A 25,522-nucleotide genomic window follows, 5' to 3' on the forward strand; every position below is an offset into this window, starting at 1 on the left:
GTGGGGACTGTCCCGCCAGGGCTGGCATGCATACACACACCTGCTGTCCACATAACCCTCATGTTCATGGGCACTGAAACGGGGCTGCCCCAGCGGGGCATATGGGGATGGGGGGAAAAACCCTCAGTGGAGCTGGTAAGATTCAGGAGCATAGTGAGATGGGGGCTGGCCTCATCCTGCACTTCCGTCAGCATGGCCATGGCTGGGGGCCAGGAGAAACCAGCATGCCAGCAAAGAGCAATCCTGTCCAACCTGTTCCTCCAGGCTCAGGGCCTCAGAACTGACTGCTGTTCCCAGCTGGAGTGCCCGGCACTGCAGAGCTTGGAGCCTCCAGTGGAGGGCAGGCCAGAGGGGAAAGGTGGCTGGCAAAACAGCAGGTATGCTGATGGGACCCAGGCATCCTGGCCCCAAACTAGGAGTGTGACCCCACTCCTCCCCCAGTACCCATTTATAGGGTCAGGTCAGTTTGGGTACAAGAACGAGGACGCTCGTCCCCCCTCATGCTCACAGAGGTGCAGCACTGCTGATGCTCAGTTTTAACTCACCTGTCCTGTAATAGATCCCTGGGCCAGATTCTGGCACTGATGCAGTGTCCCTAGGATGCTTCTCCTCCTTTGGTGGTTTTTCTGTAAAACAGAGGCAGTGGAGGGAGGTCAGGAAACAGCACATTGGTTGAACTGGTCACAGGATGGATCCTCTGCAACTTCTTCCCACCAGGAAATTCCTACCTTAAAAGAAGCCCATTTTTGTCCTCAAAGATTGCAAAACCCCAAGAGGAGCAGCCTGATGCCCTCCCGCACCCAGTCATGTGTGCCAAGGGGACCCTCAGCTGGGGACCATCCCCGGCCGGCACAGGGGGCTGGTTTGGGGTTGGCCAATGCGGTCAGCCCTGCCTTCCCGGAAGGTGGCCTTTGAAACTACCGGCATTTCCTCGAAGGCTTCTCAGGGGAAAGTCCCCGCGGTGCAGTTCCCGCAGCCGGGATTGCCGCACCGCCTGCTCCCTCCATAAAACGTCGGGCAGGCAGCGGCAGGCGCAGGCAGGCAGCAGCAGGAGCAGGGACATCGCACCATGGGCAACTGGCTGGTCAACCACTGGTTCTCGGCCGCCGTCCTCGTGAGTGTGTGGGCTGGGGGGCTCACAGGGGTAGGGCAATGTGGGGGGCTATGGGGGCTACGGGCCCTGGGGCGCTCGTGGGAGAAATGAGGGCTGACAGGCTGTCCCGGGGCTGGGCTCTGGGAAGAGACAAGAGTCCCTTCTGCTCAGCCAACCTGTGTACCCAGCCAGCCAGGGGAAGGATGGGGGTTTGGAAAACTGAAATCTTAAGGGAAATGCAACTCAGAGGAAAGGGAGGTCCTGGAAAACTTAAAAATGCTCCTGGTTTGCCCACTTTGGCTGGGAGCCTCCCACATGGCTCTTCTCCCTTCATGAGAGCAGAGAATCCTGTGAGAGCCCACGCCAGGGTGAGGAGATGGAGATGGTCCATAGGGACCATCTGCCAGTGCTGTGCTGTGGCATCACTGGTGTAACAGAGCATGCCTGGCCAGCACCCATCGACTGGTCGGCACTGTATGGGGAGCTATGAATACATGGGGAAATGGGAGTTTACAGGAAGTTGGACTATCTTAAGTTACCTTAAAAAAAACCCCCAAACAAACAAAAAAACAAATAGAAGGCAGAGTGTTTTTTGGGGGAGCTCTGCAAAAAGTCAGTGGTTGTGAGAGGGGCCAGTGTGGGGTGCAGTGGGGTTAGGCAGGGGATGGTGAGGCTGGGTGAGCCAGCTCCCTGTAAAACTTCCTCCTCCCAGAGACTTCCCTGTGCAGCCCCGACCAACCTCCAGACCTGCCTTCCCGTTACACGGGTGTTGCCTGCTCCTGCCTTTCCTCCTTCCTCACGCATGGGTAAAGCACAGGGCTGTGGGTGACAAGACAGTAATTTTGCAAGACTTCCACACCTCTGCCCACCCTTGGCCCTGTGTCCCAGCCCTGTGCGTGATGCTGCAGCTCATAAGGAAACAGGACGGGATGTGCTGTCCTGACACCCTCTGGCTGTGCCTGCACCTCATTGCTGCAGGGTGAGGGGCTCCCAAGGCCAGGGCCCTTCATGATACTGTGACTTTTCCCCACAGGCAGCCTGGCTGGGCATCAACATCTTCCTCTTCACTTACTACTTTCTGTTCTTTGACCAAGATGACCGATATTTCTACACCAGGGCCATCCTCGGGGTAAGGTGCTCTCTGACAGCACCCTGCCTGCCCAGGCACATGTGCATCCTGGAGCCCTCCTGCAGTGGGGTGGGGCTGCAACATCCCATGCCCCTTCCTTGTTCTGTCCTCTTCCAGCCCACCACCATTCTTTCCCACTCCCCAGCCCAGTATTGCTCCTTGTTGGTCCCTGTCTTGATCCCTGTCTGGTCCCAGCCCAACAACATCTCAGCCCAGTCCAGCACCACCCCCTCCCAGTCCAGCTCAGCCTCTCCCTTCCAAGTCTCCATCCCAGTCCAGCATTGCTCCCTCCCAGTCCCCAGGCCAGCATCACTCAGTCCCAGCTCAGCATCATTTGGCCCCATCCTAACCCAGTCCCGGTTACAGCACCAAGGGAGGTGCTCACCCCTCTCTTCTCCCCAGTCTGCCTTGGCGTGGGCTCGAGCATCAGCCAAGTGCCTCAACTTCAACAGCATGCTGATCCTGCTGCCCGTCTGCCGCAACCTCCTCTCCTTCCTCCGTGGGACCTGCTCGGTGAGTGCCCCGCAGTGGCATGGCCAGCATGGCCGTCCCCGTCCCTGTCCCTGTCCCCATCCTGACACCACTGCCTCTCCCTGCAGTGCTGCAGGCGGACGCTACGAAAGCAGCTGGACCACAACCTCACCTTCCACAAGCTGGTGGCCTACGCCCTGGCCCTGCTCACAGGTATCACCAGCACTGGGCTGGGGTATGGGGGGACGAGGGGATGGCCATGTGGGTGACTGCCTGTCCCCTGTCCAGCCGTGCACACCATTGCCCACCTCTTCAACCTGGAGCGCTACAACCAGAGCCAACAAGCCACTGACGGCAGCCTCCCCGCTGTCCTCTCTAAGATGCACCTGCAGGACAACAAGTGGCTGAACCCCATCCACTCTAATGAGACAGTGAGCACAGCCTTGGCATCCAGCCCCCTGCCACCACCTGTCCCCTGCCCCCCTAACCCATCCTGCCTCCCCTGCAGACCGTTGAGTACATGGCTTTTACAACCATCCCGGGGCTGACGGGGGTCATCATCACACTGGCACTCATCCTCATGGTCACATCCTCCACCGAGTTCATCCGCAGGAACTACTTCGAGGTCTTCTGGTACACACACCACCTCTTCCTTGTCTACTTCGCTGGCCTTGTCATCCACGGCATTGCGTAAGACTCCTCACCACTCCCCAAGGCAGGATATTGAGGGGCAGTGGCTGCAAATCCCCTGTGGGCCACCCCAGGAAGGGTCCAGTGGGGTTGTGAACTGCCATTCCCATGGTGGGCTAGCCCAGCTGGCCTCGTGCAGCGCAGCTCAGCCCTGGCTGGGAGGCAGGATCTGGCCCTCGGGCTCACCCCTCACCTCCCTACAGCGGGCTGGTGCGTGGGCAGACAGAGCAGAGCATGGCAGAGGTGGACCCCCATCGCTGCGCCCAGTACCTCACACAGAGGGACCAGAACTGCACCCACCACTGCTGCAAAGACCCTGAGTTTGGGAGCATCCCTGCTGAGGTAGGGTAGCACTGGAATGGGTGCGAGGGGAGAAGCTTCCCCATGGGAGGCTGCAGCCCTGGTCCTCCCCAACCCTTTGCCTTCCTCTGTCTCCACAGTCCTGGAAGTGGGTTCTGGCCCCCATCATCCTCTATGTCTTTGAGCGGATCCTCCGGGTCTGGCGTGCGCAGCAGAAGGTGGTTGTCAAGAAGGTGGGTGGTGCAGGAGCCTGTTCCTACCCCAGCTCCTTTCCTTGGAGTCACTGGTGCTGCAGCTTCTCGCTGTGGTGGCCGTGGGGAGGTGGGCAGGGGTGGTGGCCACAGCCCCTTCCCAGGGACAGGAGCCAGGCTGGGTGCTGAGCCCTGTCCGTGCCCCCAGGTGGTCATGCACCCTGCCCGTGTGCTGGAGCTGCAAATGCAGAAGAAGGGCTTCCGCATGGAGGTGGGGCAATACATCTTTGTCAACTGCCCCGCCATCTCCCCGCTGGAGTGGCACCCCTTCACCCTCACCTCTGCACCCGAGGAGGACTTCTTCTCCATTCACATCCGGGTGGCTGGAGACTGGACAGAGCGTCTCATCGACACCTTCCAGTCAGAGAACCCCAGGTAGGCTGGAGAGTGCCCCAACAGGCCATCACAGGGATTTGAGGAGGCCACACCTCTCACCCAGGCCCTCCCTTGGCCAGGATCGAGGTGGATGGTCCATTTGGCACTGCCAGTGAAGACGTGTTCCAGTACGAGGTGGCCATGCTGGTGGGAGCGGGAATCGGCGTCACTCCCTTCGCCTCCATCCTGAAATCCATCTGGTACAAGTTCCAGCAGGCTGACCAGACCCTCAAGACCAAGAAGGTACAGAGTGTCCCATGGGAGCAGCTGTGGGTTTCTCCATGCTGAGCTTCCCAGTACTCGGCATTGCATTCTCCCACCCCTCTGTCTCTGCTTCATCTTGAGCAACTCCTCTCCTCCCACATCCCAGATCTACTTCTACTGGCTCTGCCGGGACAGAGAAGCCTTTGCCTGGTTTAACGACCTGCTTGCCTCGCTGGAGCAGAAGATGGCCGAGTCGGGCAAGGCGGACTTCCTCACCTACCGCCTCTTCCTCACTGGCTGGGACACCAGCATTGTGAGTTGACCAGAGGCTGTTGTGGCTGCAAGAGGGGACACGGAGTGGCTGAATTGGGCAGGGCAAGCATGACAATGGCTTTCAGGCACAAAGTCCGGGCATGGTGTTTGGTGGGATCAGCAATGGATACTCCTCCACGGTGAGGGACTGGAGGTGGGCTCAGGGGTGGTGTCTGGGGTTCTCACCATCCCTGTTCTGCCCAGGCCAACAACGTGGCACTTCACTTTGACACCGCTACGGACACGGTGACAGGCCTCAGGCAGAAAACCATCTTTGGGCGGCCCATGTGGAACACAGAGTTTGCAGTAGTGGCTGAAGCCCACCCCAGGTGAGAGGTGGGCACAGAATTCGGAATGCTGAAGCGGGGATGCACCCCTCTCCTCCCTGGCACTCAGCACTGGGCTGGGCAGTGGCTTTGGGAGAGGTGTGCTATCCCCAGTAGGGAGCCTAAAAAGCTTTGAAATCACTTTACCCTGAGTCGCCCACCTGGTGCTGACATCCCCATGCTGTTTGCAGGTCGGTGGTTGGTGTGTTCCTCTGTGGGCCGGAGGCCCTGGCAAAGAGTCTGCAGAAGTTTTGTCACCAGCACTCCAGTCTGGACCCCAGGAAGGTCAAATTCTACTTCAACAAGGAGAACTTCTGAGTAGCAGCGAGGCTGGAACCCCAGTGGGCAGGGACATTGCCTGTCTCACCTCACCTCCTGTGCCAGAGCAAGGCCAGGGATAAGCATCTGTGCATGCACTGAAGCCAGGCAAGACACAGCAAGGTACTCCTTTCTCCATGAGAAATTCCTGGTTCAAAGACTGCTGCCTGCCTGTCCTGGTGTACAAGGGATCCTCATGGAGCCAGTGGGCTGGCAGCTCTACATGGCCCCTTCACTGACAAACCAGAGACACATGCTGCAATGATGCTGCCAGAGCAGTGGGAAGCAGCAGGAACGCCCAGTGGGCTGGGAAGAACCACAGGACACAGATGGGACACAGGCATCAGGGGCCAAACATGCTCCTCCAGGTTTAAACAGTTCTTTGTGTAAAAGATTAAATTAAACTTGCTTTTCTTTGCAATGAGAGTCTCCGTGGCAAAGCAGCCCATGCTCTGACCTCTTGTAGGGCTGTAATAAAACAGCTGGTTGATAGCAAACCCTCTGAGGTGCAGGGTCAGACATCCCTCTACAAGGACTTGCTGCCATCCTGCCACCCCCAGAGCCGGGCTGACCCAAAGCCAGGCACCCCAGCACACAGGCCAGCAGCAGATGCAAAGCTCACACATACCCTGCTCCAGCATATCCAAAAAAGAGGGAAAACTCCCCTCCCCGAGCTGGCTGGCATGGTAAGCGATACTGCAATCCAATATGAAGCCCTTCCTGCTCTGCCAGCAGAGATAGAAAGCCAAGCTCTCTGTCCTGCCCTTCCCCTACACCCCTGCGAAGAGCATGGAACAAGAAATTCCAGGACTAGCTCTTGCCCTGGTGCTGTGGAGGAGGGAGGATGGCAAGTGGTTTGGACAAAACTGGAGACAGGCAAGACTGCACCCAGAACCCAAGAGTCCCACTGGCCTCCATGAGAGACCAAATAAGGCAGCCAGAGACATGGCTTTATTCAAACCCTCCTCCCACTTTATTTCAAACATCATAAAATATACACAGAGGAAAAAAAGAAAAGGATTAATTGGAGGGAAAAACGTTGAGGGGGACACAACCTCTCCCAAAACGCAGTATCAGCTCAGGTACCAACAGGAAGCAGCTGCCATGGAGCATCACCTCTGTCCACCACAAGCCTGCCAGAAGGAAGGGGAGGAGACTGAGTCTGGCATGGAGAGAAGCAGGACAGAGCCCCATCCTGGGCAGCTCTAATTTACTGGAGGAGAAGGAGAACAGGCACAGGTTGAGGGTCAGGTTAAGGATATTACCTGTCAGGGTGCCCCTGTGGACTTCTGGATCTGCTCCTTCAGAATGAGGATGCTCTGCCGCTGCTCCGGGGGCAGCATGGCAATCTGGTCTGCTGTCAGCTGCAGGACCTGCATGATCAGTGCTGCCTGTGGGGAGAAGGGAGTCAGAGACATGCCCTGCCGGAGAATCCATGGGTTACCAGAGCCAGGGAGGGGCTGTCCCTGCCACAGAAAGGCACACAGGAAGTTTTGCTTCTGACATCTCACCCTTCCCCTTTTCTTCTCTCACCTTCTCATGATCCTGGGGGGTGACCTGGCTCTGTCCAGGGCTAAAGCCTCCAGGCTGACCAGCTCCTTGGACTCCTGCCCCAGGAATGCCTCCTCCCTGCAAGCCTGCCCCTGCCATGTTAGGAACCTGTGGGAATGAGAGAGGGGGTGAGGACCGAGGGGTATCTGGACTCAACCATAAAATTCCAGGAAGGTAATGCAGATGATCTGACGGATGCCCTCGGACAGCCTGAAGATGCCTGAGCATGATGAGAGACAGGCTACCACATTTTACATGCTCTTCTCTCCCTCCAACTCCTGCGCTCCTTCCTGCACGACAGGAAGAGGTGGAGAGAAGCTTGAGCCTTGTCCTGTCCCCAGCAGATGGGCAGTGCCTGGGGAGATGGGACCCAGAGCCAGTGTCCCAGGCCTTATGCTTCCCAGAGGTGTTGCTCTATGTGACACCTTCCACCCAGCCCCAATCTACAGGATGCCGTCGGTGCCCAAGCAGCTGAGCAGAGACGTGTGTACCTGGCGGGGCCCCTGTGGGCCACTGGCTCCCATGTTAAGTGGCCCAGGACCCTGTATCCCACCAGGCATGGGGCCACGTGGGTTAGGACCGGGCCCTCGAGGCTCCAGGCCCCGGGGCTCCAGGACCCTGGCCTCCATGGCCCTGGCTTCCAGCACTCGTGGCTCCAGGACCCGCGGCTCCAGGCCTCGTGCCTCCAGTGCTCGTGCCTCCAGCACCCGGGGCTCCAGCCCGCGCGGCTCCAATCCTCGTGGCTCCAGCCCTCGGGGATCTCTTCCAACTGCGGAGGAAAGACAAGGTAAGGTGCTGAAGGGAGCAGCGCTGCAGGGAGTGTGGGAGCGAGCCTGTGCCTCCTTTGTCTGGGGGATAGCAAGCACCCAAAAGGTGCAGGGCTGGGGGCAGAGGGGACATGCCTGGAGAAAGTCCCTTGCACCCTGGGACGGTCCCTCCATGCCTGGTGTCAGTCATTTCACTGCCCAAACCCCCTTCCTACACCTCAGGTCAGGGCAGCTGGCTCTACTCTTCTTGCCTGCATGCTCTAAGCCACCCAGTATTTCATGCCCCCTCTCTCACCTCGAGCGTCCATCAAGGGCCCCCGCGGCTCTCCCATCAGTGGTCGGGGTTCTCCCATGGGTCCCCCCCTCATCTCATGGGGGGGGCCACGGCTGTCATGACCAGGCATATGGTGCATAGGGGCTCCCTGGTGGGGCGGCCCAAGGTAACCTCTGATGCAGAGAGACGAGGAGAGCAAAGCAGGAGGAGGAGAGAAAGCGAGAGAGTGTGAATCAGACGCTGGCTTGGCACGGTCTGGGCAGAGCGCTGGGATTGCCCCCGAAGCCGGCCGCAGGGGAGGAGGGTGAGGCTGACACAGGGATAGGTGCTGGTGGCCCCATGCCACAGGGCAGCTGCCATCACCCCGGGGATGTCCCGTCCCCGGGGAAATGGGCCGGCCCCCACGGTCGGCAGCACACAGGCCTCCGACCAGGCAGCAGTGACTCCCGGAAGGCTGGTGCCATCCCTGTCCTCAGTGAGAGGTCACCCTTGGGCAGGGGACAGTGCCAAGGGTTCCTCTCCTTCCCTCTCCCCTCACCTGGGCTCCACTTCTCCAGTGACTGAGAGCAGGGTCCCTCCGCGAGGGTCATTCGGGGCATCTCCCAAAAGGCCTCGGGGTGGCGGGCCACTAGCAGGTAGAGGTCCACGCTGCATAGGGGCCCTCGGGTCTGGCATGGGCACTGCCAGGGAGACACACAAGAGCTCGTGAGGATCTGCATGACCAGTGCCGTGCCGAGACCGTCCCCGGCGCTCTGGGGCCAGGTGTGGGTCGGCTGCACTGCTGGGGAGGCAGCCCCACACCCAAGGCTGGAGCACACCAAAGCCCCTTTCCTGGCTGCTGATTTTATTCCTCTCTTTTTCCTCCCTGGATCTACCTCAGGCTCCTTATGGCACAAGGGGTCAAACTAAGCGTGGGTTCTCCCATGGCAATCCCTACAAGCGTGGGCATCAACACCCTGCTGACATGGGGCCAGGAGTAAAGCAAGACCTGGAAGACTCCTGGAAGTGCAGTGTCAAAGGAGGCTGGACCCTAGGCAAAAGCCCTCTCCGAACAGGCTCTCCTTTTCCACTGGAGGCTCCATGCATGGCTCTAGACCGTTCTCTCCTGCGGCCCTAAAGGAAATCCTGCCTCCTCCTCCTCTTAACCCTGCCAGGCTACAGGGAGTGATATGCTAGTCCCCAGGCCTCAGCATAGCGGGGTGAAAGCTGCTGTCTGCACACTCCACAATGAGCTCCATGGGAGGAGGGAGCTGGCGGGTGCTGGGATACCTTGGACGCGTTCGATAGACGCAGGCCTGGCAGGTCCCACGGGCGAGAGCTGCAGGTTCCCTGGGCAAGCAGCAGGAAAAGAGGGAAAGAGCAGACACGTAAATAGTGTGTGCACACATGCACCCAGCCTTGGGGACAGTGCTGCCTGCAAGATCACACTTCCTAAAGTCCCCAGGAAAACCTACAGAGAAGATGCAGCAGATCTGGCTTTATCGACCTCTTCCATTAACACCACCTCTGTCACCACAGGCAGCACAGCCAGCGTGGCACAGTCCTTCCCTTGTTCAGGGAGAGAGGCAGGGAAGGAAGACAACCTGCCAAAAGACATGGCACTCTGTGGGGCCACGTTGGCCCCACAACACACAACCAGTCAGCTCCTGCTTCTGCCCCTGCCCACAGTTTCTGCTCTCCAAAACCTTCGGGTGCCAAGAACTACCACGCTGTTCTCAGAAAGACATTGCCCACTCCAAAGAAAACAAGAGTCAACTACCCCTAAAGCCAAAGTATCTCAGACCAGGTTTACCACGTTCCTGAAACAAGGCCTAGGATACAAGTCAAGACAACAGGAGTGTCAGGTGCCTGCATGCTTTGTTACTGGGAGAACAAGAACGCTCAGGTCTCCCTAGCCCTGGCACATGGCAACACGTGGACCATAAGGAATCTGGCTACGGGGCTGGGCCATACAGACCGTGCCTGCGGAGGGAAAGCCGAGCCGTCACTCCCCGGGAAATTCCCAGCCAAGCCTCAAGCCAAAGCGGAGGCCCAGCTCCCTCTGCTGGGCACGGCGGGGGAGGACGCAGTGGCCGCACCAGCTGCTTCCCAGCACGCAGGCAGCAAAGGAGCAGGACAGGGACCAGAGAAAAGCAAGCTCTGCCTGCCCGCACAAGCACAGGTACAGACAGGGGCTCGCAGAGATGGAAAACACAGGCACATCCCGCTCGGCGGGGCTTGGCAGCTCTCCCTGGCTTCCAGGGCATGACTGCACAGCATAGCACAGAACGAGCTGGGAGCAAACCGGTGCGCGGGCTGAGTCCTGGGAGCCAGAGAGCTGCTACCCCAGCCTTGTGGCTAAGCCTTGTGCTACCACAGCCCAGTACTGTGGAGCTGCCCCAGGGGCAGGCACAGCCAGGTTGCAGGTGGCTGGCAGGGGCTCTGGGTGCTGCGCTGCTCAGCACTCACAGCCTGGGCCCCGCTGGAGGAAGGCTCACCCCACACACAACACCAACCATGTCTGTTTTACCTTGTCCGCGCTCCAAGGGGACAGGCCCTGCGCCCGGCATCCCAACCTGTGGCTGCAGCCCACCTGGGAGAGGAGAGGCAGAGATCAGCCATCCCTGCACCACTAACCCATTCCTTTGGCCCCAAATACCTTCCCCCTCCCAGCTCCCGGAGGGGGTATCTGCAGGTTTATTTCCTTGGTGTTGGTCCCCCCCAGAGATAATCCAACATTCCAGCCTGCCCCTGGCAGCAGCCACAACCACAACGTGTGGTATGGGACCACATGTGCACCGGAGGCCAAGCCCTCCGGTCAGGGGGAAGGCAGAGGGGGGGTGTCTGCAGGACCTGTGTGCCCACAGGTGGAGTGGCTTGGCCCGAACTCACCTCCTGGAGCCATGGGGCCGGGTCCCGGGCCCTGCACAGGGGCTGCCATCTGCCCTGGGGCTGGCACTCCCCCCTGCATGGGTGGCTGCATCAGAGGAGGAGCGCCGTTCACATGCATCCCACCCTACCGGGAGAGACACTGGAGTTTAGGGATGTCTGGTCATCCAGGTATGCACCCCAGCTGGAAGAGCTGGAGCTGGCACTGCCCATCTTCCCTGCACAGCTCGTGTTGTGCAGGCTCTTACTATGGGCTGTGGCTGGGACGAGGGGGTGTTCTGTGGGTTCAGCTGCGTGTTGGGCCCTGGCCCAGGCCCTGGTCCTGGTCCAGGTCCTGGCCCTGGCACTGGCTGCTGGTTACCTGGGATCAGAGGAGGAACACTGGTCTGGCGATGCAGGATTTTCTAGGGCGAGAAAAAGGAGAAAGAAATTCTTTCCCACTCCCACTCCACACAGGCTGCCACTGACACACTCCCCACCCTGGATGAGCAGCAAGGGACGAACCAGCGCGATCTCGGGGTCGACGATCCTCATGACCACCTGAGCCTGCAGCAGGGCATAGGCCAGCTGGGGGTTCTGCAGCAGCATGTTCCTGGCTTCCTGGGGGCTGTTCTGGACACACAGCTGAGAAGACACGCACGGGTTAGAGCTCTGACAAGGTGTGACAGGGCAGTGGCAGTGGGAGCTGTGCCCTCCTGCACTGACCTTCATCTGCTTCATGAGCTCAAACATCTGCTCGGGGGGCAGGCTGGCCACTGCCCGGCTGATGGACTCGGGAGCATCCTCGGGATTCACAGGGTCCCCGTAGGGTGACTCTATGATGGGGGCACCCGTGCCCAAGCCTGAAACACAGTTGGTGACCTTGTATGGCAACATGAACCAACAGTGGGTAATGGGGTCATGAGGAGGGGAGCACCACCCCACTAAGGGGAAAGGGGGGCAGTGAAAACAGGGAGACATCAGGAGGAATTTCTTAACAGAAAGGGTAGTCAGGCATTGGAATGGGCTGCCCAGGGAGGTGGCAGAGTCACCATCCCTAAAGGTGTTTAGGAAAAGACTGGATGTGGCACTTAGTGCTGTGGTTTAGCTGACAAGGTGGTGTTTGGTCAAAGTTTGGACTTGATCTTAAGAGATCTTTTCCAACCTAAAAGATCCTGTGGTCACCTTGGAGTGAAAACACAGCACTGAGCCCATGCACCCCTCCGGGGAGCCACTCACAACATCCCTTAGAACAAGTCAGCTCTCACAGCCACACAGGTGAGCACCACCTTGCTCTGCAGCACTGCCAGGGCCAGGCCCACCCCAGAGTTCAGACTCACTCTTGAGCTCCTCCTTGTTCTTCTCGCTGGCGGCATTGTCGACGCGCAGGGCCCTCCCGCTGAACTCGCGCCCATTCAGGTTCCTCATGGCGCTCAGCGCCGTCTCCTGGTCCTGGTACTCACAGAACCCATATCCCTTGGGCTTCCCCGTCTCCCTGTCATACACCAGCCTGCGCAGGGAGGGGAGGGACACCACTGTTGAGGGCAGGGTGGGCACCCAGCAGCGCCCACAGCTACCAAAGCAAGGGAGGAGCTGCTGGGATACACCCTACGGGTGTGCTGGGAGCGGTGAAGGCACTGATGCCAGGCTTAGGCTGGTTAAGTCATCCCTAAGCCAGAGCCAAAGGGTCTCCTGGCTTCTGGGAGGGGTGTTCCCAAAGCTCTGGTGTGCAGGAACTCTGACCCCACCAGGCAGCTCGTAGGGGCACAGGATGGGACTGGATGCTCCTGGAGCTCACAAGCTCTTAACTGAGAGCTCTTCAGGATCTGGGAAACACCCTTGGGAGACACTGGGGAGGGAGTGAGGAGCACAGAGCCTTCCCAGAGCCTGAGCACTCCTCTGCCACAGCAGGGTGGCCCCTCCAGCCCATGTCCCTCTGTTGTGCTCCGTGTACTCCATCTCCAGGTGACCAAGGCACAGCCCCTCAGCCCCTGAGCACACCTGGCACAGCCTCACAACCCCCAGCAGATGCTGCACTGCTCTGCTCAAGGTGTGCCAGGGCAAGTTTGGACTGGATATTAGGGAAAGCTCTTCACTCGTTGTCAAGCATTGGCACAGGCTACCCAGGGAAGTGGTGGATTCACCATCCCTGGGGATGCTCAGAAGGTGTGTGGATGTGGCACTTGGGGACGTGGTTTAGCGTAACAGTGCTGGGGGAACGGTTGGACTCGATGGCCTTAGAGGTCTTTTCCAACGTTAAGGATTCCCGACTCCGCGGTTCCCAGAGCCCGGTCTGGGGCCGAGCAGGGGGACGCAGGGGAGGCCAGCGGCCGCTCTCACCTAAAGCTGACCACGGGCCCAACCTCCGAGAAAATGTCCTTCAGCTGCTCCTCGGTGGCCTCGTATGGGATGTTCCCCACTGCGGACACAGACGGAGCCGCCGGTCAGCGCGGCTGGGACCGACCCAACGGCGAGGGGCGGGGGGGACCCCGCCTGATGCCCCGTCCCTTCCCCGTCCCCGCCCCTGTGCTGTCCCTCAGTCCGGCCCCTCTCACCGAACACGGAGCGCAGGGACCGATCCACGGCCGGGTCCCGCACCGACAGACCCGCCATCGCGCCGCCGGCCACTTCCGGTCCGCGCACACACCGGCCCGCCGCTTCCGCCTCCGCCCGCAGAAACATGGCGGCGGCGCTCTCGGAAAGTGCTCCGGTGGGAAACGCCCGGTAGGACCGCGACCCCCGGACCGGGAGCGGGACCCCGACTGTGGCCTTGGGGAGCCCTCCTGGCACAGCCAGTCAGGAGGTGCCAGCTCCTGGAGCAGCCCCGCGGCCTCGGTGGTGCAGTTCCGGGCACCGGCCCTGAGGCACAGCCCCTCGGGTATCCCACCCCGGGCACCCCATCCCCGAGAGCCCCGATCCCAGGGCACCCTGTCCCGTCAGACCCCCGGGCACCCCGCTCCCAGGGTGCCCAATCCTCCTAATCCCCTGGGACACCTCACCCTTAGTGTACGCCCCCTCTGGAGTACTCTACCCCCCAGACACCCCATCCCCTGGGGTGCCCCGTTGCCAGGCACGCCATTCCATCCCATCCGTATTGCCCAAACCCAAAGCATCCCATTCCCTGGGACACCACCCCCAGGACACCCCACCACCTCGGTCACCCTGTCCCCAGTGCCCCCAGCCCCTGCCCCGGGCAGCAGCCAGGGCTCCGATGTCCCTGGCACCCAGTGAAGTCCCTTCATCCTGGGGCTTGGCAGGATGAAAGCCAAGGACATCTCCATCCCCATCCCTGCACTAGCCACGGAGCGGCGGCTCGCCCAGCGCCTCAGGTGAGGGGAATGGGAACGAGGGGGGAACGGGAGCAAGGGGATAATGGGAGCCCTGTGCTGCTCCAGCAGGTGATGGTGGGACTGGCTGGGAGGAGGGTCACGGGGCCAGTCCCGCACCAGGAGGGTCTGCAGAGCTGGAAGGGCCTGACCAGGCCTTGGCCTTGCAGGGAGCATTTGGAAGAGAAGCAGCTGCTGGACAGGCGCTACCAGCTGCAGCAGGTGCCAGGGGGCTGCGTGGCCCTGCCCGTGCTGGAGGAGAAGCTCTCCCAGCTGTGCCTTCCCCCGGAGATGCCCTGTGAGCTGGTCTGGATCCAGGTCGGGAGAGCCCCCTTGCCCCAAGCCCTGCATGGGGCGATGAGGTCTCAGCCCCACCTGCCACATCCCTGCAGCAGGACCCTGTCCCCTCCAGGGCATCCCGGCGACGGGCGCCTGCCCAGAAGCTGCGGGAAGAGCTGCGGCAGCTGCTGGATGGGAGCTGGTCGGAGGAGCTGGAGCAGGATGTGCCCCATGCCTGGCAGCGGCACGGGGACCTGGTGCTGCTGAGTGAGGACAGCTTCAGGGCTGCACCGTGGGAGAGCCTGGGTAAGGAGGAGCAGGGTCTGCCTGCCCTGATCCTGCGCACAGAACCTGTTCTGGCCTTTCCCACATTTCCTGGGATGGGTGTGTTCCAGGTCCAGTGCTCTGGGAGACGGTGGCCTCGGTTTTGGGTGCCCGGCGGATAGCCAGGCGAGGACGGGTGTTGCCAGACGGGATGCGGACCCCCAGTGTGACCCTGCTGCTGGGCCAGGACGGCTGGGTGGAGCACGTGGACAATGGGATCAGGTAGGCAGGAGCCATGGTGCGGGATGCGGCCGGCACAGGGAAGGGGCCACCTTCACCATCCCGGCGGGGTCTTCCAGGTACACCTTCGACGTGACCAAGTGCATGTTCTCACCGGGAAACATCACGGAGAAGCTGCGGGTGGCCTCACTGCCCTGCTCCGGGGAGGTCCTGGTGGATCTTTATGCAGGTAATGGGGATGGAGAAGGGCTTTGGCAGGGTGGGCAGGCAGAGAGCAGTGATGCAGATGGCATCCAGATGTCATTTCCAGCCTGGAATGAAAAATACTTAGGCTTAGAGCTCCCACCCTGTTTGTGAGCCCTCAGCTATCCTGGCACTTCTGTCCCTCCTGTGTCCCAGCTGCCTTTGGACACTTAGGATGACCTTGCACTCAGGCTCTGCAGAGCACCACTGCTTGAGGGAATCATTTGGATCCAGGGGAAAGATTTGCCGCTGTTTTGTGCTTAGGAAAGTTAGTGCTTCCAATTTGTGCCACACTGAAGGGGTGTGGCACCCACAAAACTGCTCTGGATTAATTAAATGTTAGTCTGGGCACTCCTGCACAGAGTGGAAGCAGGGCAGGTTTCGAGCTGATGGCCACAGACTGAAGGTAAAATAAGCTCCTCTAAACATTTTTCAAGACAGATTTTGCTTTTGCAGAGGAGGGAGGGGTGAACTTCCATTTACCGAGTGTTTGGGCTCGTTCCAACCCAGAGCAAAGCAGTTTTGGAGAGCTGGGGTGACAGCATATACCCCGCCCTGCCTCCAGGGAGGAGCATGGGTCTCCAGCAGGTCCTTGCCCTCAGCCACTGCCACCTCCTGCCCGCAGGCATCGGCTATTTCACGCTGCCATTCCTGGTTCATGCGGGAGCCGCCTTTGTCCATGCCTGTGAGTGGAATGTCCATGCTGTGGAGGCTCTGCGCCGGGCCCTGGCACTGAACGGGGTGCAGGATCGGTGCCACATCCACCACGGGGACAGCCGGCAGGTGAGCACTGCTGCCCGGCCGTGGGCCCCCATCTGCACCGGGCATCCCCTCACCTCCCCTCTCCTTCCAGCTGGAGCTGCGGGACATGGCCGACCGGGTGAACCTGGGGCTGATCCCCAGCTCGGAGGAAGGCTGGCCAGTGGCCTGCCGTGTCCTCAAGAAGGACACGGGTGGGGTTCTCCACATCCACCACAACGTGGAGACTCCCCCTGCACCGACCCCGGTCCTGCCAGCTGAGTGGGGGTCTCCAGAGGCACAGCACCCAATGGAGGACACTGGGAACAAGACAGTGGGGGCCAGGATCAGACCCGAGTGGCAGAGGTGGGCTGAAACCACGGCAACGCGGATCCAGGGACTGCTGGTGGAGCTGCATGGGCGGCCATGGCACACCAGAGTCCTGCACATCGAGGCAGTGAAGTCCTACGCACCCCACGTCCATCACCTCGTGTTGGACCTTGAGTGCCGGCCAGCACTGCCCACATAGCTGGGAATGGGCCCTGTCGGGGCTCCAGCTCCCATGGAATGGTGCTATCACAGCACCAGGAGCAGTGTCCTGCTGCCAGCCTGGATGTCCCTTATGTCCCCTGCCCAGCAGTGCATCCCTGTGCCCAGAGCACCCAGGGATGTGCTCCCTTGGGAGATCCCTCCAGGATCCAGGTCGAGGATGCAGTGAGATGGGGCTGAGAGCTCCCTGTGTCCTGCCCCGACTCTGCCAGTCTCTGCCCAGATTTTGGACATGTGGTGGCACTTTCAGCCCTGTTTCCACACAGGAGAGAACTCGGGCTGAAAAACCTCGGGTTCCTGCTGGGTTCATTTCGACAGGTTGGGGACAGGCTTTGTGCTTGTATTTACCAACGTGCTTTTTTATTGTACTGAAAACAGGGTTGTTTATCTTGGCTTCTTCTTAATTTTTCAGAATTAAAGATGTTTCTCATACTTCTTGTTGGTGTCCAGTTAAAATGTGAACACTGGTGCAAGCATGGGGGCCTGGGAAGGCCGGGTCCCAGAGAGGTGTGTGGAGGGGCTCAGAGAGCAAAACCTCTGCTGGCATCCTCTGCCTGCAAGCCCAAAGCCCTCTAAGTATTGTGTGTGTACCCCTGATGGAGAGAACCTCTGCCGCATGAGGGAGCTCCCACTGGCCCTTTGCCGTCCCCATGTTTTTTCTCGTGTCGGTGTCTCATCTTCTGTAGGGCTGGGAGCCTCTGGCTCTCCAATCCCGTGACAGGGAGCCCCGGGGTGCGGCCGAAAGTGTGGGAAGAGCTGCGTCCTCGCGTTTGCTCAGGGCTGCTCCCAGCTGGCTTCCCCCGCAGGATCTGTGTGGCAAGAAGCCACTTCTCCACTGGTGAGAGCCCCACGCCTTGTCCTGCGGCGTGTGCTCGCGGTTCCCGTGTTGCCTGTGCCGCCGTGGGCTGTAACAAGGGCCCTGCCGTGGCCGTATCTCTGCCACGAAGGACAAGGGCAGAGGCTGGAGCCTTGCGGCGGGAGGACACCACGGCCGCGCAGCTGGGGTTTCAGTCCTTCTCCTTGGAGACCCCGGGAGGGCGCCCCACAGTTCTGGTGGCGGTGGGCTCTGTGCTCTTCGGGAGCAGCTGCGCTCCCAGACAGGGCCGTGGGGCACCGGGCCCTGCCCAGTCGTGCGGGAGGAAAGCGTCCCGGGGCGCGGGGGGGGCGCAGCTCAAGCGGGGAAAGGGCTGGAGGGTGCGGGCACCGCCTCCCGCACGGGCCGCCCCGTCCGTGCCGCAGGTGCGGCGGGCGCGGCTCCTTTAAGGCTCCGGCGCCGCGCCCCCCCCCGGCCCCACCTCCCCGCTCCGGGAGGCGCCGGCCGGAGCCGCCGCAGGTACCGGGAGGGTCGTGGGGACCGGGGGTCTCTCCACTGGCGGGGGGTCGGAGGGTACAAGGGGTTCCTCCGCGGACGGGGGGCACCGGGGATCCCTCGGCTGGGGGGATGCCGGGGGGTGCCAGGTGTCCCTCTGTGGTTGGGGTGTCGAGCCGCGGTGTCCCGGGTCGGGGCCGGTGCTTGCCCGGTGCGGGTGGCCGCGCTGCGAGCGCGGTGCCGGCGGCCCCGGACCCCCCCCGAGAGAGGAGCCCGGGGTCCGTCCCACCGGCCCCTGTTCCCCGGGGCGCGGCTGCGGGGACGAGGAGCTCCGTCTCGGCGGTGCCGGCTGGGCAGGGGGCTGAGCTACAGCCCCCCGAGCAGGCGCCCCTGCTCATTCGGGGCTGGAGCGGCCGCGGCCACCCAGGTCCCGGTGCCGGCGCCTCCGGACCGGATTCTGCCCCCGTCGCGGCTCCTGGAGCGTGTCCGCTCCCGGCGGCTCCGCGGGGGTCGGGCAGCTCCGGGCCCCGCTGCGTTCGTGGGAGCGGCAGCCCGGGGCGGCTCCTTCCTGCCGGGGCTGCCCGCGGGTGCTGGGCGTCAGCGCGGTCCCACGGAGCCGGCTGAGGTCACCGGGGCGGCGGGGCTGGCAGGCGGCCCGAGCCCAGCCCAGAGCAGGGCGGTGGAGGCGGCGGGCGGACCGCTGTCCCGGGTGCCGTGATCCGGTCCAGCCCGGGGAGCGCGCACGGAGCACCTCGCGGGGCGGGAGCCGCCGGGCTCAGCGGCTGGCATGTCCCTAGCACGGACACATCTTGCCAGGGCCGGCGATCCCCGGTGCAGCGATGTCGGAAGCCGTGGATCTGTCCTTCCTGTCGGACGTGGAGAGAGAATTGATCCTGCAGGTCCTGCAGCGCGACGAGGAGCTCCGTAAAGCAGAGGAGAGGAGAATCAGGTGTGGACGTGGCTGGGGCTGGGCAGGACCTGGTTCCCTGCTTTGCTCTGGAAGTGGGTGGAGGAGTGAGAGTGCTGGTGATGGGGGTTCCCCCGGGCGGCTCTGACAGCTCCCGGTGTCGGGTCTGAGCAGGCGCCTGAAGAATGAACTACTGGAGATCCGGCGCAAGGGAGCCAAGCGGGGCAGCCAGCGGTACAGCGAGCGGACCTGCGCCCGCTGCCAGCAGAGCCTGAGCCGTGTCAGCCCCAAGGCCAACACGTGCCGGGGCTGCAACCACTTGGTGTGTCGGGACTGCCGTTCCTACAGCCCCAACAGCTCCTGGCGCTGCAAAGTCTGCACCAAGGAGGCGTGAGTACCTGGGGACAAGTGGCATAGACCTTCTGCATGTGTTTCCTGTTCCCTTCCTCTTCCCAGTCTCCCCAGCTTGATGCCCCATGTCTGGCCTTTCCTAGCCTAGCTGGTCCTCTTCACTGCAGGACAGCTGGCTCTGCTGTTGCTCCTGGAGTGGGTTTCCATGGTTGGGTGACAGAGAATTGAGTCACACCCCAATCCTGTGTCTCCTCCACGCCCTCCTCACTCCTTCCCCCCCCTTTACTTGACTCCAGCATCCCCCAGTTCCCCTTGCACAGCCTGTGTTTCAAGTATCCCAGGTTTCCTCCTTCTTGGCCTCCCTTGTCCTATAAAACCTGTCTTGCTCCCATGTTTACTGGGGATGTAGCTGAGCCCGTCAACTGCCCAGTGAATTGTCTCTGCCCAGTCGCCTGCTGATCACGCCCACTGTGTCTGGGTTCTCCTTGGGTGGTGGGAGCACCAAGGGTGGGTTGGGGTGCAAGGATCAGCCCTCCACTGCCCTTGCCTGCCCCCCACCACCTCCCTGCCCTGCAGTGAGCTGAAGAAGACAACGGGTGACTGGTTCTACGACCAGAGGGTCAACCGCTTCGCCAACCACCTGGGCAGCGACATGGTGCGACTGTCCCTGCGGCACAGGCCGGCAGGTAGGGGTGCCACAGCAACGCCTCGTCCCACAGCTCAGCCATCTGGGATGCTCCCCCTTTCCCCAGTGCACCTTGCACAGTGTGGAGCTGGATGGGAGCAGCTCCTGCTTCAAGCAATGGGCTTGGAGCAGAGGTCCTCCTGATGCTCTCTCCTTCCAGCCAGCAAAAGAGAGACTGTGGGACAAACCCTCCTCCAGAAAGCTCAGCTTGGTGAGCCCAAAAGCTCCTCTGCAGCCCGGCAGCCGAGCCCCCCTGCACCCCGGGAGGGATCCAGGTAAGAATCCCTGCTGTCCCACCTGCTCCAGGCACCAGCCCTCATCTGCTGCGGGGATGAGAGCGATGCCGCCACCCTGCTTGGATTATTGGTGGCACAGAAGCTCTCTCAGACCAACTTCCTTGCCAAACAGGACATACCTGTGGTTTTGTTTGTCTGCAGTTTGTTTCCAGATGCCTCAGACCCTCGGGATGGCAAAAGTGACACAGAGTCCATGGAAAACATGAGCCTGGATGGCTACAGATCTAGTCCTGGTGATGGGGGGGGCAGGTGAGGGGCTCCCCAGATGGGTTGTCCTTGGCAAGACTGGCTGGAAAAGAATGAGGACTTTCATCTGAAGTGTGTTTTCTTGGTCTAGTGAGGGGGAGCTAGCTCTTTTGGCTAGGCTGAAACTTGTCCCTGGGCAGGCGTGTCCTCTGCTCCCAGGCTGGCGTGTTATAGGGAGCTTATGTGCCTCCAGGGAGCCTGTGTGGAGATGGTACTTTCCAGCCAGTACTTGCTCTCCCAGCTGGGCTCATGGCCTGGGACAGACCTTTCTGTGTCCTCTGCAGGAGTAACTCCCTGGAGAGAGCCATCCCTGGAAAACAGGTTGCTGCACCAGCAGGACCTGCTGCCTCCAGCCTGACCCTCCCTCTCCGCTCCAAAAACGCTTACTCCGACGGACGGGTGTGTGACGCTGCCCCAGCAGGCCCAGCCCTGTCCTGGGGCATGGGGCTGGAAGTCCTGTGGGGTGCCCAGCCCTGCCCTGCTCTGACAGGACCTCTCCTCCCCAGGATGCCACTGCAGGGACCCGCAGCAGCGCCTTGGTGGACGAGCATGAAACGATATTCAAGAAGAACCCCCGGCGGGTGGTGAGGCCTGCAGGTGAGAGCTGCAGGGGTGCAGGGGGTTTGGGTGCCAACATGGCCAGGAGTGGGCTGCTTCTACCTGGGCTGAGGTGAGCTTTTGGTGCGGATGGGAGAGGCTGGGGCAGTCCCTTGTCTGAGAGAGCAGCAGGGCTCTGCTAGTCCTGCTCCCTGCTGCTTCCTCCTGCTCACCACCTCTCATGCAGACTACACCAAGTCAGTGATTGACCTGCGCCCCGAGGACTTCATGGGGGATGGTGGATCTTTGGGGGACAGGAGCAAGTCGGTCCCTGGCCTCAACATGGAGCTGGTGAGACCCTTGGAATGCCGTGGTGGAGGAGCTGGGTATCTAGCCGGCTGTGCCCTGCTGCTCCCCACACAGTTGACTTGTCTCCCTCCTTGCAGGAGGAGGAGGAGGAGGACATCGATAATCTGGTGGAGATCCATCGTCAGCGGGTGGCCCGGGGCAGCATGCGCAGTGGCACCTCCTCAGTGAGTCCTCATGGGGTGGCCATGCTGTGCCCTGCTGCAGGGAGGAATGATGGACAAAGGCAGTGCCAATGGGTTAGGTGGGAGAAAGGCAGGGTGGTGCAGAGGCAAGAGCCTGAGGCGTGGGGGCTTCCTCCCCTTGAAGGGAATTGAAATGCAGAGACCCAGCTCTCTTCTGGGGAGCCTCCATGCATGTGGGAGGCACTCAGTGGCCATCCCCAGCCACAGAGGGTGAGAGGGGCTGTATGGAGGAAGCATGTGAAGGAGTCTTGCTGAGGATGAAGAGGGACCATCAAGTGATGGTGTGCCAGCTGAGCCCTGCCATGTCTTCCAGAGCACGCTGGGGAGCATGGTCAGCATTTACAGCGAGGCCGGCGACTTCGGCAGCGTGGCGGTCACTGGAGGCATCTCCTTCTCCCTGAGCTATGAGCAGAAGACGCAGACCTTGTTCATCCACGTGAAGGAGTGTCGCCAGCTGGCCTACGGGGACGAGGGCAGGAAGCGCTCCAACCCGTGAGAGCCGGGGGGGGTGATGGCTGGTGGCACCACTGGTGGTGCCCACCTGGGTTGTGGGGTGTCCGCCAGAGATGGGAGCTGTAAGTGGGGGGTCTTGGCAAGGCAGGGTGTCTGGGGTTGCCCTGAGGAGCTCAGGGGGGGTTAATTGTGAAAGGACCTCAGTGAACTGCTGCTTGCTCCTCCCTGCAGGTACGTGAAGACCTACCTCCTGCCTGACAAATCCCGGCAGGGGAAACGCAAGACAACAATCAAACGCAACACCATCAACCCCCTGTACAATGAGCTGCTGAAGGTGAGCAGGGATGGATTGGAGTGCAGGTAGTCAGTCCTGGGGATGCTGCTGGAACAGGCCAGTGGCAGGTTGGGCTCCTAACCCTGAGGCAGGGTATCTACAGAGAACTTGTTCCAGAGACTGCATCCTGAAAGCTGGAAAAACCCAGTCCCAGACTGGGTCGCTGCTCTGGTCTGGCTGTGGTGTCAAGTCCCAGTGCTGTGGTGGGGTGGAGGCACAGCTGCAGATGTAAACATGCCACAGGGCATGTCCCTGGTTCCTCTGGCATTCCTCAGGGGCATCCTGCTTACCCCGGTATTTCCTTCCATGGCCAAGGCTTCCGGGCCCCTGGAAACAGATTACATTGGTGGGAGAGCAGCACAGCTGCAGAGGCAGAAGTAAGGCAGTTCTGGGCCCCAGGGCAGAACAACTTTGCACTGTCCTTCACCAGCCCTGCTGCAGCCACTTTGGGGTGGTGTAACTGGCTGACTCTGTCCCTGAGCCTGGCAGTGCATTGCTGAGGCCAGGCACTCTCAGACAGGAGGAAATGGGAGCTGTGGTTTGGTTTTTAGGCTCTCACAGCCAGGTTTACTAAGGTTTTGTGCTGTGACCCCCTGAGGCCCTGTGGGCTGGCAGAGCTCTGTGTGTTGTGGGACAAGTGGACAGGTACCTGGCTCTGAGGTCTATCTGTCTGGAGACCATGGGCTCCTGCACCACTGCCCCAGGACTCTGCGGTTCCAGCAGGCATGGAAAGAAGAACAGACTCCTGTGTGCATCCATTGCTCCTCAGACTTGTTTTCTCTCCTGATCGAGAGCTGTGGCTGATGGTGTTTGCCAAGCCTGTCCCTGCCTGCTGCTGCCTGCTCACCAGGGGTTTTTCTGTCTCTCTCCCTAGTACGAGATTAGCAAGTCCCTCCTGCTCACGAGGACACTGCAGTTCTCGGTCTGGCACCACGATCGCTTTGGCCGCAACACATTCCTGGGGGAGGTGGAAGTCCCACTGGATGCCTGGAACTTTGACAGCCACCTGGAGGAGTTCCTGCCCCTGCATGGCAAGGTGTGCCCCTGCTGGCCGCAGCTTCCCTTGCCTGGCCCTGGTGAGGGGTATAGCCCTCTGTGGGCAGAGGGGTGTGGAGATAGCTGGGAGCTGCCAAAAGGCTTGTGCCAAATCAAATCTTTGGAGAAGTGAACAGCCCAGAAGCAGGCAGCAGTGCTATCATAAAAAAGGGCAGATCTGCCTCGAGCCTAGCTTCCCACCTGTTCCTCAGGTGATTGAGCCAAAATAAGATCCCAAAGGAGCTGGGGTGATCTGGTGATGCTGGGGAAGGTTTGCAGGCACTTGTGCCAGCTCAGCCACATCTAGGAGAAGCCAAGCCCTTTGTCCCAGCCTGGGGAGGTGCTGCACACAGGCCAGGCTGTCACTGTCTCTGCCATGGCCTCTCTGCAGTGTTTGGTAAGTCTCATGTCCTTTGCAGACTGGGGCAGATGCTGCTGGTCTCCACCAGTACAAGGGAGAGTTGGTTGTCTCCATGAAGTACATCCCATCTGTCAAGCACCCCGGGGCTGGGAATGGCAGGAAAGGTGAGTGCTGGAGCTCCAGGATGTCTGTGCAGCCTTGCAGGATCTGCTCGTGGCCACGTGATCTGGCTCTGGTTAGTGTTGCTGCAGCCTTCTCCAACACCTGCAAGGCTGCTCTGGGTCAGGGCAGACCTGGCTGTCCTCAGGCTGGCTGAGCCATCCCAGTGCTTCCTTGGGGCTGGACCAGGCTGGACCTGCATGAAGCAATTGTCCACCTTTGTCTCAGCAGGCAGGGCCAGTACGGGAGAAGGAAATGGCATCCTGGGCTCTGTACCTGCCCCTGGGATGAAGGGTGTTCAGCAGGACCTTTCTTGAAGTTTGCGGTGGTGGAAATTTAAGTTGATTAATTGATGTGTTGGGTTTTTCCTAGGCAAAACGGGGGAAGGTGGTGAGCTCCAGGTCTGGATCAAAGAAGCCAAGAACCTCACAGCTGCCAAATCTGGCGGGACCTCAGACAGCTTTGTCAAAGGGTGAGTGAGAGTCCTGAGTAGGGGGGCAATGAAGGCACTGTCCTCCCTGGCTATATTTCCAGTGCTGCTGTGGGGACCTGGAGGGAGGGCAGGGTCTCTCCGTTAGCTGCCCTGCACTGCCTGTGTTGGTACCTTGAGAATCACTGTCTGACTAGAGACAAGATGCTCCTGGTAGCAGGTGCTCTCCTGGATTTTGGCTGATTGAGAGGTTGTGGTGGAAGGCTCTGTGCAGGGCAGGGCTCCAGTTGCCCTTCCCAAAGGTCACCATGCTATGGGGCAGCATGACCAGGGGCGAGGAGGCTCCAGTCCTTGCCCTTCCCAGACCACTTGCAATCTGCTGAGTGACTTTTCAGGAGGCAGGGAAGAGACCACCCCTTGCAGAGTGTCATATCACCCCTTCCTGAGCCATATCAGGGAAGGTGGAAAGAGCAGCTCCAGGCCAGGTCCTGGGGTGCTGAGGTGCCCCAGCCCTTGGAGCAGAAGGCCCACGTGCTGCTAACCCAAGGGATTGCTTCCCCCAGCTACCTCCTGCCGCACAAAAACAAAGCCTCCAAGAGGAAGACGCCTGTGGTGAAGAAGACCCTGAACCCTCATTATAACCACACCTTTGTCTACAATGGTATCAACCCCGAGGACCTGCAGCACATCTGCCTGGAGCTGACAGTCTGGGACCGGGAGCCACTGTCCAGCAACGACTTCCTCGGGGGTGTCCGTCTGGGGGTGGGCAATGGTGAGGAGCCCTGTGGTCCCATCAGACCCTGGGGACAAGCAGCCTTTCTTGGGGCTGCTGCACTGTGAGCTGGAGCCTGCTCTGGCAGTGACTTCTGCCCACTTCCATCCTTTCTCCCAGGCATGAGCAACGGGCAGGCTGTGGACTGGATGGACTCCGTGGGCGAGGAGCTGAACCTGTGGCAGAAGATGTGCCAGTATCCGGGCTCCTGGGCAGAGGGGACACTCCAGCTCCGCTCCACCATGGCCAAGCTGAGGCCATAGGCTGTGGCACCAGCACCTGGACTTGCTGCTGGCAACTGCTGCTCTGGAGCCACTCTTACTGCAGGGCTTGGCAGGGCTGCCAAACGTGGGTTGTGTTATTATTTTTTCTTCTTTAATAAACATGACCTTCTCTAAACAGGCTTGGGCAGAAAGTCTTCTTGGCCTAGCTTCATTTAAAGGGTTTTCCTTTTGTCATAAGCCTTGCACCACATTTCAGGCTGAACTGAAGTCCTGGTGGACCCTCCCTTTTTCCCCTTGAGGCAAAATGCTTTGAAATGTCATTGGG

The 25,522-nt window shown here is 60.6% G+C and overlaps 4 protein-coding genes across 7 annotated transcripts; 3 read left to right on the forward strand and 1 right to left on the reverse strand.

The window, feature by feature from the left end:
• The first annotated feature begins 91 nt into the window (after positions 1 to 91).
• NOX1 (NADPH oxidase 1) lies at positions 92 to 5,890 on the forward strand. Of its 2 annotated transcripts, none has more exons than XM_064670093.1 (13): positions 92 to 1,114; positions 2,127 to 2,222; positions 2,625 to 2,735; positions 2,822 to 2,906; positions 2,982 to 3,124; positions 3,202 to 3,383; positions 3,587 to 3,725; positions 3,824 to 3,916; positions 4,083 to 4,309; positions 4,390 to 4,552; positions 4,680 to 4,826; positions 5,030 to 5,154; positions 5,343 to 5,890. In XM_064670093.1, the coding sequence occupies exons 1-13, from the start codon at positions 1,070 to 1,072 to the stop codon at positions 5,467 to 5,469; spliced, it is 1,683 nt and encodes a 560-aa protein (XP_064526163.1). In that variant the 5' UTR covers positions 92 to 1,069; the 3' UTR covers positions 5,470 to 5,890. The 2 variants fall into 2 exon arrangements, with proteins under 2 accessions (XP_064526163.1, XP_064526164.1); XM_064670094.1 differs by having other exon boundaries at positions 3,202 to 3,326.
• Positions 5,891 to 6,419: 529 nt separating this feature from the next.
• CSTF2 (cleavage stimulation factor subunit 2) lies at positions 6,420 to 13,592 on the reverse strand. 3 transcript variants are annotated; one of them, XM_064670090.1, is made up of 15 exons: positions 13,464 to 13,592; positions 13,249 to 13,327; positions 12,249 to 12,418; positions 11,635 to 11,771; positions 11,434 to 11,553; positions 11,178 to 11,333; positions 10,933 to 11,056; positions 10,571 to 10,633; positions 9,331 to 9,390; positions 8,600 to 8,741; positions 8,083 to 8,234; positions 7,512 to 7,789; positions 7,003 to 7,128; positions 6,735 to 6,860; positions 6,420 to 6,602 (listed from the first exon to the last, which is right to left on the reverse strand). In XM_064670090.1, exons 1-14 carry the CDS (start codon positions 13,588 to 13,590, stop codon positions 6,738 to 6,740), a joined length of 1,857 nt encoding a protein of 618 aa, XP_064526160.1. In that variant the 5' UTR covers positions 13,591 to 13,592; the 3' UTR covers positions 6,420 to 6,602; positions 6,735 to 6,737. The 3 variants fall into 3 exon arrangements, with proteins under 3 accessions (XP_064526160.1, XP_064526161.1, XP_064526162.1); XM_064670091.1 differs by lacking the exon at positions 9,331 to 9,390; XM_064670092.1 differs by lacking the exons at positions 8,083 to 8,234; positions 8,600 to 8,741; positions 9,331 to 9,390.
• TRMT12 (tRNA methyltransferase 12 homolog) lies at positions 13,563 to 16,979 on the forward strand. The gene is made up of 8 exons (XM_064670099.1): positions 13,563 to 13,632; positions 14,166 to 14,237; positions 14,405 to 14,552; positions 14,630 to 14,819; positions 14,909 to 15,059; positions 15,137 to 15,246; positions 15,886 to 16,043; positions 16,114 to 16,979. Exons 1-8 carry the CDS (start codon positions 13,589 to 13,591, stop codon positions 16,525 to 16,527), a joined length of 1,287 nt encoding a protein of 428 aa, XP_064526169.1. The 5' UTR covers positions 13,563 to 13,588; the 3' UTR covers positions 16,528 to 16,979.
• A 1,699-nt stretch (positions 16,980 to 18,678) lies between these two features.
• On the forward strand, positions 18,679 to 25,372 carry SYTL4 (synaptotagmin like 4). The gene is made up of 16 exons (XM_064670089.1): positions 18,679 to 18,805; positions 18,938 to 19,153; positions 19,691 to 19,800; positions 19,960 to 20,074; positions 20,237 to 20,344; positions 20,626 to 20,740; positions 20,848 to 20,938; positions 21,126 to 21,229; positions 21,325 to 21,411; positions 21,743 to 21,921; positions 22,114 to 22,216; positions 23,091 to 23,252; positions 23,671 to 23,776; positions 24,144 to 24,243; positions 24,765 to 24,973; positions 25,094 to 25,372. The coding sequence occupies exons 1-16, from the start codon at positions 18,696 to 18,698 to the stop codon at positions 25,234 to 25,236; spliced, it is 2,058 nt and encodes a 685-aa protein (XP_064526159.1). The 5' UTR covers positions 18,679 to 18,695; the 3' UTR covers positions 25,237 to 25,372.
• Positions 25,373 to 25,522: the final 150 nt, after the last annotated feature.

Source organism: Pseudopipra pipra, chromosome 13 (genome assembly GCF_036250125.1).
Source record: "Pseudopipra pipra isolate bDixPip1 chromosome 13, bDixPip1.hap1, whole genome shotgun sequence".
NCBI lineage: Eukaryota > Metazoa > Chordata > Aves > Passeriformes > Pipridae > Pseudopipra > Pseudopipra pipra.